General features: G+C 43.9%; 1 protein-coding gene across 1 annotated transcript in view; it reads left to right on the plus strand.

Annotated features, from left to right (window-relative positions):
• Positions 1-251: 251 nt before the first annotated feature.
• Positions 252-19,272, plus strand: part of LOC115083808 (fibroblast growth factor 2-like) — a 114,429-nt gene continuing 95,408 nt past the window's right edge. The window contains exon 1 of the mRNA XM_029587864.1: positions 252-823. Within this exon, the coding sequence (XP_029443724.1) occupies positions 619-823 (205 nt within the window). The 5' untranslated portion in view covers positions 252-618. The remainder of the gene's footprint in view (positions 824-19,272) is intronic.

Consider the following 19,272-nt stretch of genomic DNA (forward strand, 5'->3'; position numbering starts at 1 on the left):
TAAAAAATAGTTATAGAAAAATACACTCTTCTTTTGTGTGTAACTTACATAAAATAAGTGGAAGCAGGCTCCTCTTTGGCCTGGTTATTTGGAACCCTGGGCAGTTGCCTCTGCCTAAATCTGGGCCTGAAGAGCAGCGCGGCTGGGAGGGTGGGAGACTTAGTGGATGTGTGCAGGGCGAGGATAGGATCAGCGTGCATAGGGGGGTGGGCGTGAATGATTGCAGGGGGACGAGGCAGCGAAGGCGTTCTTATGCAGCAATGATCAGCTGCAGGCAAAGAAAAGCTGAAAGTATACCTTCCTAGCCCTGCTGCGGTCCTCCCCTCAGCCGTCCGCGGGGGGGCAGGAAAACAAACCATGCCGTGATCACCGCAGCCTGGAGGGGCCGAGTCCCACCCCCACAGCTCTCCCGTTACTACACAGGGAGGTGCCGCATCTCTCCCCGGCGCCACGTGGGGACAGGGCACCAGTGGGACTACGCTCGTGAACCTCTCCCTCCGGTGGGCAGAGAATTGAAAACAGCAACAAATCAGTTCTGCGTTAAAGATTAAAGGAGGGAGGGGAGGAAGCATAAAAGATGCGCCCCCGGGAGAGTCGGCTGAGAGCTGCGGATGGGGCATGGCCGCAAGAGGCATCACGACTCTGCCGCCCGGGGACGGGGGCAGCAGCATCTTACCCCCGGGCGAGGAAGGGGACAGCAGCGCCTTCCTCCCGGGCACCTTCAAGGACCCCAAGAGGCTCTACTGCAAAAACGGAGGCTACTTTCTGCGGATCAACCCCGACGGCACAGTGGACGGGATCCGGGAGAAGAGCGACAGCTACAGTGAGTAAGGGGGACGGGGAGTAAGTCTCCGTATTTCTTGCCCTGGTACCAAACGTTGCAAGTCTCCATAAAGCAGCTGTCAACGAAAGGAGACCCGGAGAGTCTCCCCTAACTCCTTACCGTGCTCCTCAGATTAAAGGGGGGGGGGGGGGGGGGGAACGCTGAGTTTTTACCGTAATAAATCCGTTCAGGCGTCAGATTAATGCACAGCACGGAGAGCTGAAGGAGACTGCATAGGCAGAAATATTACTTTTTTTTTTGTTTTTAAAGGGGTGAGTGTTGAGTGCCCATCGTTTAGAAGTGGAACTACAGAGTTTAGCCCATTAAAATGATAGCCGAGCATGGCAAGGAAGCACCAGAGCCAGGCAGGAGAGTTTAGTTTTGCTGTGTGCAGGATTGTAGCTGGGATTAAAACTCGTCCTGGTTTAACAGCAGGCTAGGTTAGGAATCGGGAGTCCAAATCTTGAAACTAGTCATGGAACTGCACTTCAGTTTTAGTTTACAGGAAGCACTGCTCAAGCTGTTCCATTTAACCCCTTGCCCCCTCTTCTGTATATAGTATTTATTCTATTTTATTTCACTTTATTTATATATTTATTGCTCCATTCACCCCTTCTTTATTTTCCTACTCCAAGTTAAGGCTTCCTTGTTATAATGTAACTGTATGCTCCGTATCTCTTGTTGATTGGTTAATTGTATATTCTGCTTAGTTCATTGTAAACCGAATTGATTTGATTTGTATCAAGAAAGTCGGTATATAAAAGCCTTAATAAATAAAATAAATAAATAAATGTTGCCTTTTCTCATTTGCTGGAAAAAAAACCCAACACAATTATTTTAGTCTGTAATAAACCACTGAATGTTATACATTGGAAATAAATAGATTTTTTTTCATAGAGCTGCAGTGCCAAAAGGTTTGTAAACTTTAATTCTTTCAAACGTGAGAGCCAACAGTCATTCACACACATCACTTCCACTTTAATTGAATTCTTGAAACAAAATACCACCTTGACGTTTTTAAACTTTTCCTTCTGCCCAATAGTCTAGATCGCCGTAGATCAGGGTGCTACTGTGCTGTTCATCAGAAGCTTGTGCTTGCATCTGCCTGATTCATATGAATACAGTTTAAAGAGCTGAACAGTTGCCTCAGGCTAGGAAGCTTCAGGAACTATGGGATGTTGGGCTTAATATAATTTGCATGTTCTTTATTCTAAAGCAGTGTTAAAATCCAGGAAATAAAACATCTCTGAAGAAAAAAAGGCAAACTAGAATAAGACTAAAAACAGACATCCGTGCAAAAGAGAGCCTAATGCTTTGCACAGGCATGCTTTTGCTATCTCAGCTGGGACAAGTGTGTGCTGTACAGGAGACTGTTATGTAGTGTGACACTGGACAGCAAACCTATTTTCTTGCAAAGGTTACCTTTTCCATTCAGTCTTTCCAAAGCTTTATTTTTTACATGTATTTTCTTCATGGTGATAATATGTTCAGGGGGAGTCGGGGGTCTGAGACCAGGGCTGAGCCAGAGTCTGGGCTGAGGACTGAGCTGGGGTGTCTTGAGTTTAGGTCCGGATTGAAGACTGAGCAAGCAGCTGTAGGCACGTTTTTTTCTGCTGCGCGCACACCTTATTCCATTGGGCCCATGCATAATAACATTAGTGGGTCTCTCAATCTCCCTTCTTTCAAGTGCTCTTACTCTTAATTTTGGTGGTGCTCTTTCTGGGGGAAAAAAACAAACCAAAAAAAACCCCAAAACCCTGCTGGTTTACTTTCACTTTTCCTTCTGATCATTGCTCTGTGCTCCATTAATATCTGTGTTCTCTGTGAAGTAGAACTGCTCAGTTTATACCTTTCTCTAGGTCTGTTATTATATAATAATTATAATTGGTTCCTTGCAAACTGTTTGTTTTTTAAGATCCAGTATAACTGCATTTCTATTTTGTATAGCTGTTCTTTAATAATCTGCTTAATATTGGCACAGAAGTGCTGAGGGATCTTTAATAGCTTAAGGACGAATAAAGTTCCAGAAAGTGTCCTGCTCTACTCAGCTTGTCCCAGGTTCAACTGTTTGTTTCCCTCCCACCCCTGGCCTTAGATTCTAATATAGACTGACTACATTAGCATTAGCAACAAGATATATTAGTAAATTGTTACCATCTAAGAATCACCAATCCAAAACTTTACCAATATGAGAACTATCCGTTGCAACTGTTGTGGAGCCTTTATTCTGAGGGAAAGCATCTGGAAACTTAGAACTTGCCCAATCTGTGCACAACTCTCTTCTATGAAAAAGGAGCTGACTGAGGTTAAAGCTCAATTAGCTTTAATTACAAGAAATACACCCACATTGCATTACTCAGAAAATAATTCCCCAATACCAAAGAATAACCAGGAGTCAAGAAAAAGAAATACAGAAGGCTCAGGTAGGATTACACATGTGTCCCATAGTCACCCATTCGTGACAGATTTGCAGCCAACAAGTATACCCCCCCACTCAAGCAGGTCATTAAGTAAATCATTAAAAACCAGGATTACAGTGGGCTCTGGTAGAATTGGACCAGTTACTAGGAGACACACACAGTATCAAATGCAACAAGAACAAAAAGCCTTCCCTATATTAACTGAAGTCCTAGAGAAAAACATTGAAGTGTTACCAGAAAAGAGAGAAAACCAATGCATGCAGAATTTCAAGATACATAACCAAAAGAAAAAGCAAATTGAGATGGATAACTCTGGCATCAGTGGCACAACTGCAAAAGGAAAGAGTGAAGTGAATAACAAATCTCAACTAAAGTCTCATAAGGAGTACAGGAAAAGCAATAATCTTAAAGAGAGTACCTGGAAAGCTATGACCACAAATGCTCATAGTTTGGGAAATAAAATACCAGATCTGCAGGCCCTAATGACAGAGGCAGAAGTGGACATTGTTGCTATCACAGAGACATGGTTCACAGAATCTCATGATTGGGATACGGCAATACCAGGCTATAACTTGTTAAGGAAGGACAGAGTGGATAGAAAAGGGGGAGGTGTGGCTCTTTATGTCAGAAACAATATCCAAGCATCTGAGCTGCAAGGAAGTTGGGGCAAGGAAGAAGCACTATGGGTCGACCTAAAAAAAGATGACGGAGCATCCATTTATATTGGAGTGGTTTACAGGCCCCCAAACCAAAAGGAAGAGCTGGACAGAGACCTGGTTGAAGACATCCATAAGATAGGTAAGAAGGGAGAAGTGGTGATCGTTGGTGACTTTAATATGCCAGATGTAGACTGGAAAATCCCATCTGCAGAATCTAAAAATAGTAGAGCAATAGTGGATGCCATGCTAGTAACTTTGTTCAAACAAATGGTATTAGAACCCACGAGAGAAGGAAATATACTCGACTTAGTGCTCACTAATGGAGATAATGTCTCTGATGTCCAGGTGGGCGCCCACCTCAGCACCAGTGATCATCAAACGGTATGGTTTAATATTACTAAAAGAATATGGAAAAGAAGTATAAAGACCAGAGTTTTACAGTTCAAAAACACGGACTTTGACGAAATGGGGAAGTACCTAGAGGAAGAACTAAATGGATGGGAGAATGAGAGAGATGTGGATCAGCAGTGGATCAATCTAAAAGGAGCAATCACCAAGGCAACTACTCTTTATGTTAGAAATGTAAAGAAAAGCAAAAGAAAAATGAAACCTATCTGGTTCTCAAACGAGGTGGCTGACAAAATTAAAGCTAAAAGAACAGCATTCAAGAAATATAAAAGATCCCAAAGGGAGGAGCACAAAGAAGAATATTTGATTCAACTGAGGGAGACGAAGAAATTAATCAAGTTGGCAAAAAGTCAAGCGGAAGAGAGGATTGCCAAGGAGATAAAAAATGGTGACAAAACATTTTTCAGATACATCAGCGAAAAGAGAAAAGTCCATAGTGGTATAGTGAAATTGAAAGGTGGAAATGATCAATGTGTGGAGAGAGACGAAGAAATGGCAGAAATATTAAATGAATACTTCAGCTCTGTGTTCACTAAAGAAGACCCTGGAGAAGGACCATTTCTACACAAGAAGCTGGAGGGTAGTGGAATAGATGAAAATCATTTTACAGTAGAAAATGTATGGGAAGAGCTAAAGAATCTGAAAGTGGACAAAGCCATGGGGCCTGATGGGATTCATCCAAGGATTCTGAGGGAGCTCAGAGATGTGCTGGCGGGTCCGCTGTGTGACCTGTTCAATAGATCCCTAGAAACGGGAGTGGTGCCGAGTGATTGGAGAAGAGCGGTGGTGGTCCCGCTTCAGACCGGTTAGCCTCACTTCGGTGGTGGGAAAAGTAATGGAGTCACTGTTGAAAGAGAGAATAGTGAACTATCTACAGTCCGGAGAATTGATGGACCAGAGGCAGCATGGATTCACCAGGGGAAGATCCTGTCAGACAAATCTGATTGACTTTTTCGACTGGGTAACCAAGGAATTGGATCAAGGAAGAGCGCTAGATGTCATCTACTTGGATATCAGCAAAGCTTTTGATACGGTTCCGCACAGGAGACTGGTGAATAAAACAAAAAGCTTGGGAGTGAGTGCCGAAGTGGTGACCTGGATTGCAAACTGGTTGACGGACAGAAGACAATGCGTGATGGTAAATGGAACTTTCTCTGGAGAGAGCGGTTTTAAGTGGTGTACCGCAAGGATCGGTGTTGGGACCGGTCCTGTTCAATATCTTTGTGAGCGACATTGCGGACGGGATAGAAGGTAAGGTTTGTCTTTTTGCGGACGACACTAAAATCTGCAACAGAGTGGACACGCCGGAAGGAGTGGAGAGAATGAGACGGGATTTAAGGAAGCTGGAAGAGTGGTCGAAGATATGGCAGCTGAAATTCAATGCCAAGAAGTGCAAAGTCATGCATTTGGGGAGTGGAAATCCGAATGAACTGTATTCGATGGGGGGGGAAAGGCTGATGTGCACGGAGCAGGAGAGAGACCTTGGGGTGATAGTGTCTAATGATATGAAGTCGGCGAAACAATGCGACAAGGCGATTGCAAAAGCCAGAAGAATGCTGGGATGCATAGAGAGAGGAATATCGAGTAAGAAAAGGGAAGTGATAATCCCCTTGTACAGGTCCTTGGTGAGGCCTCACCTGGAGTACTGTGTTCAATTCTGGAGACCGTATCTACAAAGAGACAAGGACAAGTTGGAAGCGGTACAGAGAAGGGCGACCAGGAAGGTGGAGGGTCTTCATCGGTTGACGTACGAGGAGAGATTGAAGAATCTAAATATGTACACCCTGGAGGAAAGGAGGAGCAGGGGTGATATGATTCAAACGTTCAGATACTTGAAAAACTTTAACGATCCAAACACAACGACAAACCTTTTCCAACAGAAAAAAATCAGCAGAACCAGAGGTCACGAGCTGAGGCTCCAAGGAGGAAGACTAAGAACCAATGTCAGGAAGAATTTCTTCATGGAGAGAGTGGTGGATGCCTGGAATGCCCTTCCGGAGGAAGTGGTGAAGTCCAAAACTGTGAAGCACTTCAAAGGGGCATGGGATAAACATTGTGGATCCATCAGGTCCAGAGGACACGTATAAAAGAGCAGGTAGCAAAACACTGCACGGAGCGGCAGTAGCCACAGAGGCATTCACGGAGCGGGATGCCAGTGGCCAGTAGTAGGTGTTCCACCTTCACGGAGCGATGGAGGGCTGTCATCTCCCAATTAAATAAAAAAAACCAAAAAACAAAACAGGGATGGGATCCATCAGGTCTAGAGGACGCATATAAAGAGCAGGTAGTAAAATACTGCACGGAGCGGCAGTAGCCACAGAGGCATTCACGGAGCGGGATGCCAGTGGCCAGTGATAGGTATCCACCTTCACGGAGCGGAAGGATGGAGGGCTGTCATCTCCCAATTAAATAAATAATAATAAAAAAAACGGGGATGGGATCCATCAGTTCTAGAGGATGCATATAAAGAGCAGGTAGTAAAACACTGCATGGAGCGGCAGTAGCCACAGAGGCATTAACGGAGCCGGATGCCAGTGGCCAGTGGTAGGTGTCCACCTTCACAGAGTAGAAGGATGAAGGGCATCCATCTCCCAATTAAAAAAAAAAAAAGAAAAAAACAGGGATGGGTTCATGGGCTATAGGTATTACCAATTATTAGGCTTTTCAATATTTGATGATAGTTAATGTGACTTTCAAGGCATGCTTCACTTTCGGTGCATGTCCGGCATGACTCCCTGCTTCAAGGACAGGGGAAAAGAAAAACTGATACTTCACACATTTCCAGCATTGCCCTCTGCTTCATGGCAGAGAGCTATGCTGCCGCTTACCCAACTAATCAAACTTAATATTTCACTTGGAAGCAGCTCCATCACTGCTCTCTACATTAATAGTGGGGGTGAAAAGGGAATTAGAACATAAGGTTACTAAGAGCCAAGAGAAACAGTTAAGTATGAGAAAAAATAAGTGTAAGGCTTGCTGGGCAGACTGGATGGACTGGTTGGTCTTCTTCTGCCGTCATTTCTATGTTTCTATGTTTCTATGGGTGTAAGCAGATAAGGACCATTTGGCCCACCCAATGTTAGCAGTTGTTCCGTCCCTCACTTCTACAGTTCTGGTTATTTCCCTTCCTTGCCCTTTCCACCACCTTCTTTCTTAAGCAGATCGCGCCAAATCATCCTGGCATACATGCTGGATGAGCCATTGCCTCTCTCCTCCTTGTAGCTGTGAGTGTACCAAAGCTCTCTTGCAATGCAAGTCAGTTTTATTATCTCTCCCTTTGTCGTTGTGGTCAGATGGGCTTGTGTGTTTCTAAACAACCTCCCCTCTCGGCCCCGCTTCGTTAGTCTGCTTCTCCCTCGCCCCCATCCCTGCCTTTGTCTCTCCCAAGCAGGTCACGGTTTAGTTCCTGCCTTCTCTGCTGCTTGGCGAGTCTCAGGAAAGAAGTAATTTTGCACTTTATATCCTGACCCCCTTGCGCTAGAATTGTTATTTTTATGGGAAAATACATGCGCACATGCTGGAGGCAAGATGAAGTACGCACAAAGGTTGATTTTAGCACAAGTCTGAAATCTGTGGGCAGTGGTGCCAGTCGCTGAGGATTCCACCTCACCTATTGACTATTCGCAGGGCTTTCGTAAGGTTTCCTATTTCAGTCACCTTTCAATAAGAAAAAAGTGCTCCATTCACTGACCTCGTGTTTATAACCGGGCTTTGCTTCTGGCACAGACTCGGCAGAGGAGGGGAAAGTAAGTTATAGTCCCCGTGGGGAAATGAGCTCTAGTTTCCAGTCACTAGGAAGCCGACCTGGAGAGAGGAGGGAAGACAAAATATGATGTCGCAGAGATAACCACCTTTATCCTCCATTACCACTAAGCATGGCGATTTCGGTTGAGGATGTTAGACCATGTGGTTTAGTTAAAAGCCATTTCCAGAGGCCGTGCCAGGATGGAGGTGAGTGAGGACAGGATTTTTTGTAGGGTAATAGAAATATGAGTGCTTATGAGAAATGCGTGAATGGTCAATAACCTGAACTGATGTCTTGATGATTGTTGCTACTTCTCACAAGTTTTGCTCCTTTGTGTTGTCTTTTATTTATTTAATGGCTTTTATATACCGATAACCGTTTGCACATTGTATCGGTTTAGAAGAAACAGTAATATTTACATGGAGCAATTGTTGTGATATATTGAACAGGAGAGTAAATACAGCAGTCAGGGGGTAAAAAAGAGATAAGAGGATAGCATTAACATATTAGGGTTGGACTATGGAGAAATAGCATATATATGTTAGGAGGGAAAAGAATAAATAAGTCATTCAGAAATAAAATAACTATGTATAAAAGTTAATATATATAATTAACAGCTGGTAATTAACTCAGATGGCCTGAGAGCAATGCAAACTTAGGGGTTAGGCAATTAACACAGATGGCCTGAGGGCAATGCAAAGTTGGGGTTAGTCAAAGGCCTGTTTGAAAAGCCATGTTTTTAATTTCTTTTTGAATGTCTGTGTTGGTTCTATGCGGAGGGGGGGCATGGCGTTCCAGAGTGATGGCCCTGCTATCGAGAGAGCTCGATTTCTTGTCCAGGAGGTGTGAGTTTGGGAGAGGGTGTGTGGATTGTTCCTTGGTACGCAGATCTGGTGGGTCTGTTGGAAGAATGGAAGCGTAGAGTCTTGTAGCCAGAGTATGTCTTCATTGAATAGTGTTTTGTGCATAAGGGATAGGGTTTTGTATTGAATTCTCGAAGAGATGGGGAGTCAGTGTAGGTTTTTTAGAGTAGGGTAAATGTGGTCTTTCTTCCGTGTATTAGTGAGAATTCTAGCAGTGGCATTCTGTAGTAGTTGTAGAGGTTTGATGGTGGAGGCTGGGAGGCCTAAGAGGAGAGCGTTGCAATAATCAATTTTGGAAACGATGATGGTCTGTAGGACAGTTCGAAAGTCATTCACATGTAGTAGGGGTCTTAGTTTCTTTAGTACGTGGAGCTTGAAATAGCAATCTTTTAATGTGTGTTTAATGAAGGTTTTTAAGTTCAATTGGTTGTTGAAAGTAACGCCTAGATCTCGTGCTTGTTTTGCGTAATGTGTGGTGGGGGGCGATGCGTTGGGGTTTGTGAGAGAAATGGGGGAGGTATTGGGAGTTATGACGAATATTACTGTTTTGTTGGTGTTTAGAGCTAGGTTCATGTTTGTGAGGAGGTGTTTGATTGAGGAGAGGCAGTCGTCCTAAATCTTAAGGGCCTTAGGTATGGAGTCAGTGATGGGTATGAGAATTTGGACATCGTCTGCGTATAAGTAACTAGCCGTTAAGCCCGTAACAACGGGCTACATTAAAAAAATTTTTTTTGGTCCATTTCCTTCCCCCTCCCCCTCCCCTCAGTCACTTCCCCTCTCTCAGCTCATTCACAACCCCTTCGGATGGCACAAACGGAAGATCTCCGGGGGAGGTCCCTCCCTCCCTCGCGCACGCTACCGCTCCTCGCCGCCGCCATGTTTCCAAAGAGCTGACGCTCTGCTCTGACCGACATGTTCGCCCGCACATGCGCAGTAGAGCTGCTCTCTACTGCGCGTTTGCGGCACGTCGGTCAAGCCTCATTTATCTAATAGATGGGTGATGGGTTTGTTAGGAGATTGCAGAGGGGAAGCATGTAGATATTGAAGAGGGAAGAGGATAAGGCAGAACCTTGGGAAACACCACAGTTTAGTATGATTGGATCAGATTTGTTATTTCCCAGTTTGACTTTGAATTGTCTGTTTTCCAGGTAAGATTTAAACCAGAGTAGTGCTGTTTCCATAATGCCGATGTCAGTGAATAGTTTCAGTAGTATTTTGTGGTTGATGGTATCGAAGGCAGATGAGATGTTGAGCATTGCTAGGAGGTGGGATTGACCCTTGTCCATACCTTTTAAGGATGGTATCGGTTAGAGATATTAGAGTTTTTATTTATTTATTTATTTATTTATTTAAAAGTTTTTATATACCGTAAACAATAAGACATTTACATGTCTGTCTAGGTGGTTTGAGATGGGTCTGAAATTGGAGAGGTCATTGTGGTCGAGGTTGGGTTTCTTGAGTATAGGTTTGACCACAGCTTGTTTTAGGGTTGAAGGGACGCAGCCTTGTGTGAGGGAGCAATTGGTGATTTCGGCTAGGGGTCTTGCTATTATGTTTGGTATGGTTAGTAGGAGTTTGGTAGGAATGGTGTCAGGTGGGTGGGAGGAGGGTTTGATTTTCTTTAGTAGAGATTCTGTTTCAGTTGCGGAGGTTGTATCAAAGGAATGTAGGTTGGTGGTGATGTTAGTGGGAAGGAAATTGGTGTTGGGGTTGTCAAGGGGAAAGGTTGCTGTGAGGGTGGAGATTTTATTATGGAAGAATTGGGCAAGGTCGTTGCACTTGCTTCTGGTGTCTCAGTCAGATGTATGTAAAGAGGTGGTTTTTGTGAGGTCGGATATTATGGAGAAGAGGGCCTTGGCGTTGTATTGGTAGTTTGTGTATTTTAAGAGAGTAGAAGTCACGATTTGTTTTTTGGATAGAGATCCTATTAAAAATGCATTGAGGTATAGTACTAGGCATGTAGTGGGGCAAAGGGTGTTTCACCAATGTCTCTTTATTTCTTAGGTCATTTTTAGGTTTTGTTTTTTTTTTTTTTTAGTTCAAGGGAGTACCATGGTTTTTTGTTGTTGTGTGAGGGGTTTATGGTTTTAGTGGTGAGTGGGCAGATTTTGTTGGCGATATCGCTAGTGGTGTGGTGCCAGGAGGAAAGTGCGGTTTCAGGGTTTCAGGGCACCACACCACTAGCGATATCGCTAGTGGTGTGGTGCCAGGAGGAAAGTGCGGTTTCAGGGTTGGATAAGTCAATTTTGAGAGTGATGTCGGTGCAGGCTGAGATGAGGTCATCTCTGGTGCAGGTTTTACGAAATTGAAAGGAATGATTGATGGTGGGGGGGGGGATGTGGTGGCTGAAGTTTTCTTTATTGCTAGGGTGGTGTTTATAAGGTAGTGGTCAGACCAGAGGACTGGTGAGCAGGATGGGATCTCCGTGGTCAGGATGTTAGAATTTGTGAAAATTAGATCTAGTGTATGGCCGGCTTTATGGGTGGGGTGGTTTGAGTTTTTTGAATCACATGGCGTCAAGGGAGGTGATGAATGCTTCGCAGGAGGGTGATGCCTACATGGAGATTAAAGTCTTCAAGTAGGATGGTTGGCAGGTCAAGGTCTAGATTTTCTATGAGGGGGGAGGCGTTACTCTCGGAGTCTAGGGGGGTAAAGATAAGGCATAATTGAAGTTGTGGTGATTTAAAGAAACCAATTTCATATTTAGGAGATATGCTTACCGGTTAGGATGTTAGCTGCCTGAAGAGACCTCAAATTAAGAGAATACCACCTCCTCTCTTTTTGTGTCTGGGTATGGAAAAGATGTCATAGCTGTGTGAGGGAAGTTGGTTAATAAGGGCGATGTCAGTGTGTTTTAACCAAATTTCTGTGATGGCACAGATGTCTGGCTTAGAGTCTGAAAGAATGTCATTTAGAAGGTGGGTCTTTTTTGCCAGGGATTGTGCGTTGAGTGTTAGGGAGAATAGAGCTAGTCCCATGAGCGGAGTGAGGGGGGGACATCATGATGGGGATACGTGTTTTTGGATGATGTGGCGCAGGGGTTGTGGGGAGAGTTCTATGTTAGCGTGGGTGATATTTAAGTATGGGATGGATAGGGGGGGGAGCATCGTTAGTATCGGCGAGAGGCGTGGTGAAATGGTGTGGGGTGTGGTAGGAAATGGTGTAGTTGGGACGAAAGAGAAAATGAGACAGGCGGTCTGCTTATAGTATAAGACTGGCCTGGGGTCTCTTGCCACTGATGTGGTGGGGGTCAGGGAATAGGTTGCAATGTTCGCGTCGACGGGTTGGGCCTAGAGGGGCCACAGCTCTGGCTCTTACCCCGGTAGGTGTGCGCCAGTCACGCAAGCCGCTGTGTCTGGTGTTGCTGCCTCATGGTTTGTGTCGTTGTCGTGGTGGGGACTCTGGTACGGTGCAGAATGGTTAGAGAGTCATCGTGTCGCCAGCAGTCCGTATGCTTGCTTGTAGAGCGTGTTGGTATGACGGGTCCTGTAAAGGAGCTTTATTCTGTGGATATCTCTGATGCTCTTGGTGCAGCAAAAAGGGGCACACTAAGCGGCGCCTACGGTTCACTGTCATGCTTTTAAACTTGAGTCCGTCGTTGCATCCGTCGCTTCTGAGTGACGTCGGTGGGTGGAGCCTTCTGTGGGTATCTTCTGGTAAGCAGGCCTCGGGTCGGTGGGCCTCAGGCTTCAGGTCAGCGGTCCTGTAGTAGGCCTCAGGTCGGCGGTCCTCTGGTCTCGGGTTGGTCCTCGGTTCAGCGGTCCTCTGGTCAGCAAGCGCAGGAAGGAGAGGGGCCGATTTGGGGGTTTGAGGAGGGCTCCGGGTGCTACACGCAGGTGAAACGGAAGGCGCGCTTCACCGTCGCGTTTTTAAACTTGAGTCCATCGTTGCATCCGTCGCTTCCGAGTGACGTCGGTGGGCAGAGCCTTCTGTGGGTGTCTTCTGGTAGGTAGGCCCTGTGCTTTGAACAGTCTCCATCCTCTTAATGTCCTTACAAAAATGTGATTTCCAGACAGAACACAATATTTGAGGCAGGGTCTTGCCAACATTTTTCAGATACATCAGATAAAGGAGAAAAGTTCAAAGTGGTATAGGGTAATTGAAAGGTGAAAAAGATCAATGTGTAGAGAGAGACGAAGAAATGGCAGAAATAATAAACAAATACTTCAGTTCGGTGTTCACTAAAGAGGACCCTGGAGAAGGACCGTCGCTAGTTAACAAGAAACTGGAGAGTGGAGTAAATGTAACTCCATTTACAGTAGAGAATGTATGGGAAGAGCTGGGGAAACTGAAAGTGGACAAAGCCATGGGACCTGATGATGTTCATCCCAGGATACTGAGGGAGCTCAGAGATGTGCTGGTGGGTCCGCTGAGTGACCTGTTCAATAGATGCCTAAAAACGGGCGTGGTGCCAAAGGATTGGAGAAGAGAGCGGTGGTGGTCCCGCTTCACAAGAGTGGGAGCAGAGAAGAGGCTGGAAACTACAGGCCGGTTAGCCTCACCTCTGAGGTGGGAAAAGTAATGGAGTCACTGCTGAAAGAAAGAATAGTGAACTATCTAAAGTCGGGAGAATTGCAGGACCAGAGGCAGCATGGATTCACCAGGGGAAGATCATGTCAGACAAACCTAAGAACATAAGAAAATGCCATACTGGGTCAGACCAAGGGTCCATCAAGTCCAGCATCCTGCTTCCAACAGTGGCCAATCCAGGCCACAAGAACCTGACAAGTACCCGGGCACTGAGCAGTGGTCTAGGAGCTTGAATCGCAAATGAAACTAGGGTGTGAGCAGTGGTGTACCTAAAGTATTTGGCACCCAGGGCTGATACTTTCTTTGGCAAACACCCCCCCCCCCATGTATAATTTTAAAATTTCCTGAACATTGATAAAATATTTGAAAACAGCAGACACATCAAATAACACCCAATAATTAAAAATAAGGATTTAAAAAATCTCATGCTCTCCATATGTCATCCTAAGATTGTCATAGACTGGGGATTCGCTTGCACACATACACACAATATGCTCTCTCTCTCTCTCACACACATACATACACACACGCTTGGTGAGAGACAGAGTGGAGTGTGTGTGTATGAGAGAGGAAGTGTGAGTGTGTGTGACACACACATGCTTCCTCTCTCTCACTAACACACACATACATGCAGTCAAAAACTGAACTAGAAACCCTAACAAACCAGACTTTGTATCCAGTACAATAATGGAAAAGGAGAACATCACTATTCCTTAAAACAATACAATCAAGAAATTTATTTATTTATTTATTTAAAGGCTTTTATATACCGGAGTTCATGCACTAGTGCATACCACTTCGGTTTACACAGAACAAGGAACAGAAAATTACATCAAACAGATTGAACAATTAAACAAATATACAATTACATCCAACGATTGGGTATAAATAACATGGCTAACTTAGTAGGAACTTAGAGTTTGAGGTAAAGGAGAGAAATAGTACCAAGTGGTAACAGAACAATGTTAATAGCTAAATAATAAATATAAATAGTAAATAGAAATAGAAATATAAATCAGAATAGTAAAACCATACTAAAAAAATATACATATCAAAACAGCTGATGAATAGAATTACCAAATACTAATAAAATATTTCGAAATAAGACATCACAGCTAATAATTAAAACTAACAAGAATAAAACAAAAAAAAATCTCTCGCTCGCCATACCTGGAAACTTTAGATTTCTAGTCATCCTGGACTAGAGGAGAGCACACAAACTTTAACTCCTCTCACACACACATTGGAATAATTTCAGATATGTTCTCCAGGTTATGATTTTTTTTTAAATTTTGCTTTTACAAACATAACAATAACAGTCATTGAATACAGATGTCAAAGGCAAAGATAGAGATATATAATTACAATTATTTTACCACCATTAACATACATCGTATATTCAAAAAGAAGAAATATGTATATAGGTAATAACTCATGAGAGCAGATGAAAAACAGAGCAAAATCTAAAGAGAAGTAAATCTGAGGAGAGAAACTTCCCCCCAGTACAACAATTGAAATAATTGAGTTCGACTGGCATCTTTTAATTATTTACCACTGATTCTACAACTACATTCTCTTGGGTAATTGAATCTAGAAACACACGGAGTTGTGATATTTCGAAAAATATATATTTCTGTTGTTGATAAATAACCTCGTATTTGCAAGGAAATCTCAACAGCATCTTTCCTCCTTTTGCTTCTGTCTCTGTTCTCAAGCATAGAAATTTTTTCCTTCTATCTTGCGTCATTTTAGAGAAATCAGGATAAATCCAAATCCTCTCTCCATGGAATTTAACCATTCGATTTCGCATATATGCTCTAAGAACTGCTTCTCTGTCTACTGCAAAAGAGAAGGAAACATGCAATACGGATCTATTCGTTATAATAGTATTTATATCTGCTTCAATTACTCCTGTTAAATTTAAAGATGATTTTTCTGGCATTTTTCTAGCCCTAAAGGTACCTCTTAGTGTTACATAATAAATCTTTGAGACAGTAGGGATAGCTTGTGAGGGTATCTTCAAAACTTCCACTACATATTCTTTGAACATAACATATAAGGAGAAATCAAATCCTGCTTTGGGAAATGTAATACCCTAAGGTTTAAATATTTCAATGTATTTTCTATTGTTTCAAGCTTTTTTTCATAGACTATTTCTGCTTTCACATATTTCTGCTGATATTTTTCCATCTTATCTAATCATCTCTCTATTTGTTCTACTTTAACATCAGAATTTAATATAGATGATTCAATAGTTTGGAAACGCTGATTAGAGTCCGTTGTAACCTTAGTTAAATTTGTTACTGCTGTCTCCAAAGACTTTATAGCTCCCCAAAGAGTGTCCATTGTTATGACTGTTGGTTTAACCAGGACAGAGTAAGAGCTCCCCTAATGGTTCCGATTCATGTTCCCCAGATGTAGCTGGAACTTCTCCTCTACCCTCTTGTGACAAAGAAGGTAATTTTAAAAAGTCAGGGGCAATGTTTAAAGGTGGAGGAGGAGTATTTGGTGCCCCGGGGCTCAAAGATATTTCGGCCATTAAGATTGGTGTTTGCTCTCCACCAGAACTTACTGCGGCCAAGTCCTCCGGTTGTGATCCTGTCGTAGGGGTAAAAAAAGCAGATATCTGAGGCTGAGAAGGTTTCAGTACAGGGGTTGATGTATTCATCTCCCTGACTTTTGCTTTCCGCTTTGTATGAGGTATCTTATTTAAGTAGAAATCTTGTAATAGCCTCCAGATTGCTTTTTTTCCCCGTTCCTCAATGCAAGTTCAAAACTGCCTCATAAGTAAATGGAGGCTTCGAAGAGAGAATCAGAAATATTTAATTGAGGTACTTACATTCAGTTGTTAAAGTCCTTCTTCTTATTGCCCAATAAACTTTCAGTTCAAGCAAAGTTCCAACAAAGCCGCGTGCCCCTTTGGTGCACGCGGCTTCGGCGATGCGCCGGCACGTCGATGCGCTGGAAGGAATCAGGTCTTATACCTCTCTCAGGTCCCGGCCTGATGACGTCAGCCTCCCACGGAAATCCTTATTCGGGCAAGAGTCTCCTCTACCCAGGAAACAGCTATCAGGTAATCAAAGCGGGAGTCTTCCGGTTCGGCTCTTCTCTCCTCCACCTCCCAGGTTATGATTTTTACAGGAATTGATTACTGTAATTCTACTGTGTTCGGTTTACCTAGATCCACCATCCAGCCATTGCAGGTACTCCAGAATGTTGCAGCACATCTTTTGTCAAACACCAAAACAAGAGAACATATTACTCCCATTTTGTATAGCCTCCATTGGCTTCCGGTCACATTTAGAATTAAGCATAAAATGTTATGTATTATCCACAATTTTAAACAGTGAAAAAACTGACTGGTTGAACTCTATGATCAGACGCCACGTACCCCAAAGGGAACTGAGATCTGCGAACAAAGATTTGCTTACAGTTCCTAAAGTGAAATCTGCCCACTTAAGTGAGGTGAGAGAGAGAGCCATTTCAATCACAGGTCACAAACTCTGGAATACATTACCTAAAAATTTGAGATTACAAACTGATTTGAAAAAATTTAGGAAGGAGCTAAAAACATGGTGCTTCCAGCAGGCATTTAAGGTTGATCCATAAGACACTGATTGAGAGTTGTATTTACATTATTTTCATTGTGTTATTTCATTTTTACTGACTTTTAGTAATAATTGTAGTTCTCTTTTAGTTTTATTTATTTTATTATCATGGTTTATATACATTTTATTCTGACTTCTTATTTTATTTATGTTGTTGTTTTTTGCTTTTTAGTAACTATGTACACCGTAGAGATAGAAACTCGTTTCTGTACAACAGTATAGAAAAATTGTTCAAGTAAATATATACAGGCAAACATGCCCAGGCATGCTCTCACACAGAGACACACGCGCTCTCTCATACACAGTTTGAACCTCTTCTTTGGCTGCAGAGCATGGCCTCTTCATCTGCCACTGGCTCTGGGGAAAGGCTGGTGGCACTTCAGGGCCTCTTCATCTACTGCCAGCTCTGGTGAGATACTGGCGGTGCCACAGGATCTCACTTTTGCTGGTGGGAAGTAGGACCCCTGCCAGCATGTTACTTCTCCGCGCTGCCACAGGACCTTCCTGTATGTTGGCGGTAATGGCACCCCTTCCCCTGTTATCACCCGGGATGCACCGCCTCCCCTTAGTACGCCACTGGGTGTAAGTCAGATCTACTATTTTAAAAGTTTATAAATAAATAAATACTATGGCAAGGTAATGAGTGAGAATAGCTTAAAAAAATCAGGGAGATTAGATTGCTGCCAAGTAGGAGGTCAGGGGTTCCACTCCTGCTCCTGGAGTGGCTTTAGGGCTGCGAAATCTCTAGACAGGGGGAAGGGTTTTTAGGTGGAATTACTAGGGATGTGAATTGTTTTTTGACGATTTAAAATATCGTCCGATATATTTTAAATCGTCAAAAATCGTTAGAGCCGCGATACAATAACAATTCCCCCGATTTATCGTCAAAAAATCTTAAATCAGGGGGAGGGCGGGAAAACCGGCACACTAAAACAAGCCTAAAACCCACCCCGACCCTTTAAAATAAATCCCCCACCCTCCCGAACCCCCCCAAAATGCCTTAAATTACCTGGGGTCCAGAGGAAGGGTCCCAGTGTGATCTTTTACTCTCGGACCTCCGCTGCGTTGTAGAAATGGCGCCGGCGCTACCTTTGCCTTGTCATATGACGGAAAAACGATTCGCGTGCAGGAAGTCGTTCCCGGACCCCCGCTGGACTTTTGGCAAGTCTTGTGGGGGTCAGGAGGCCCCCCCAAGCTGGCCAAAAGTCCCTGGGGGTCCAGCGGGAGTCCGGGAGCGATCTCCTACTCTCCTGACGTCGGGGGACAAAAAACAAAATGGCGCCGGCGCTACCTTTGACCTGTCATATGACAAGGCAAAGGTAGCGCCGGCGCCATTTCTACAACGCAGCGGAGGTCCGAGAGTAAAAGATCACACCGGGACCCTTCCTCTGGACCCCAGGTAATTTAAGGCATTTTGGGGGGGTTCGGGAGGGTGGGGGATTTATTTTAAAGGGTCGGGGTGGGTTTTAGGGATGTTTTAGTGTGCCGGTTTTCGATTTACACGATATTTAAAAAACCCAAACTGCGACGATCCGATTCCCTCCCCCTCCCAGCCGAAATCGATCATTAAGACGATCGATCACACGATTCACATCTCTAGTAATTACACCTGCTGACATAACTTTCTGCAGCTTTGCCCAGGCTGAGTATTGAGAGGAGGTTACCAAAGAAATACGAGGTGGGAAATAATGGGGAGAAAACCCTTAGGTGCCACAAAGGTCTTTTGTGGTTTTGCCTAGTTTGAAATCAGGATTGATTGGTTGATACAGGTGCCTGTTAGGTGTAAAGAGGCAGAAACCAGAGGTACCCTAAACAGTGTGCAGCGTTCTGCCTTCTCTACATGGAATTTTTTTACAAACTGATGGGGCAGTTCCATATAAATCACCATCCATAGTTTCTGCTCTCTGATTGTGAGGGAGCTTGGAACAAGTTTTCTCAAGGGACTTATTCTAAGCTAGAAACTCTTAAGAGGGAGATGATGTCCAACTTTCTCAAGTGCCCATGGAAGAGTCAAGAGTTTTCAGGAAGAGGAAAGGAAAAAAAGGTAAACTATGGGCCACCTCTTCTGCTGAAGAGCAGATCTGTGGGCTTCTTGGTTCTCTTTGGACCTGAGACTTGACACCAGCTTGTCCCTGCCTCCCTTACTGTGGGGCAGTGTGTGACAGAAACATGAAAGCAGAGAAGACCATTATGCCTGTCTATGTAGTCTGTCCATC

Source organism: Rhinatrema bivittatum, chromosome 1 (assembly GCF_901001135.1).
Source record: "Rhinatrema bivittatum chromosome 1, aRhiBiv1.1, whole genome shotgun sequence".
In the NCBI taxonomy this organism is placed as follows: domain Eukaryota; kingdom Metazoa; phylum Chordata; class Amphibia; order Gymnophiona; family Rhinatrematidae; genus Rhinatrema; species Rhinatrema bivittatum.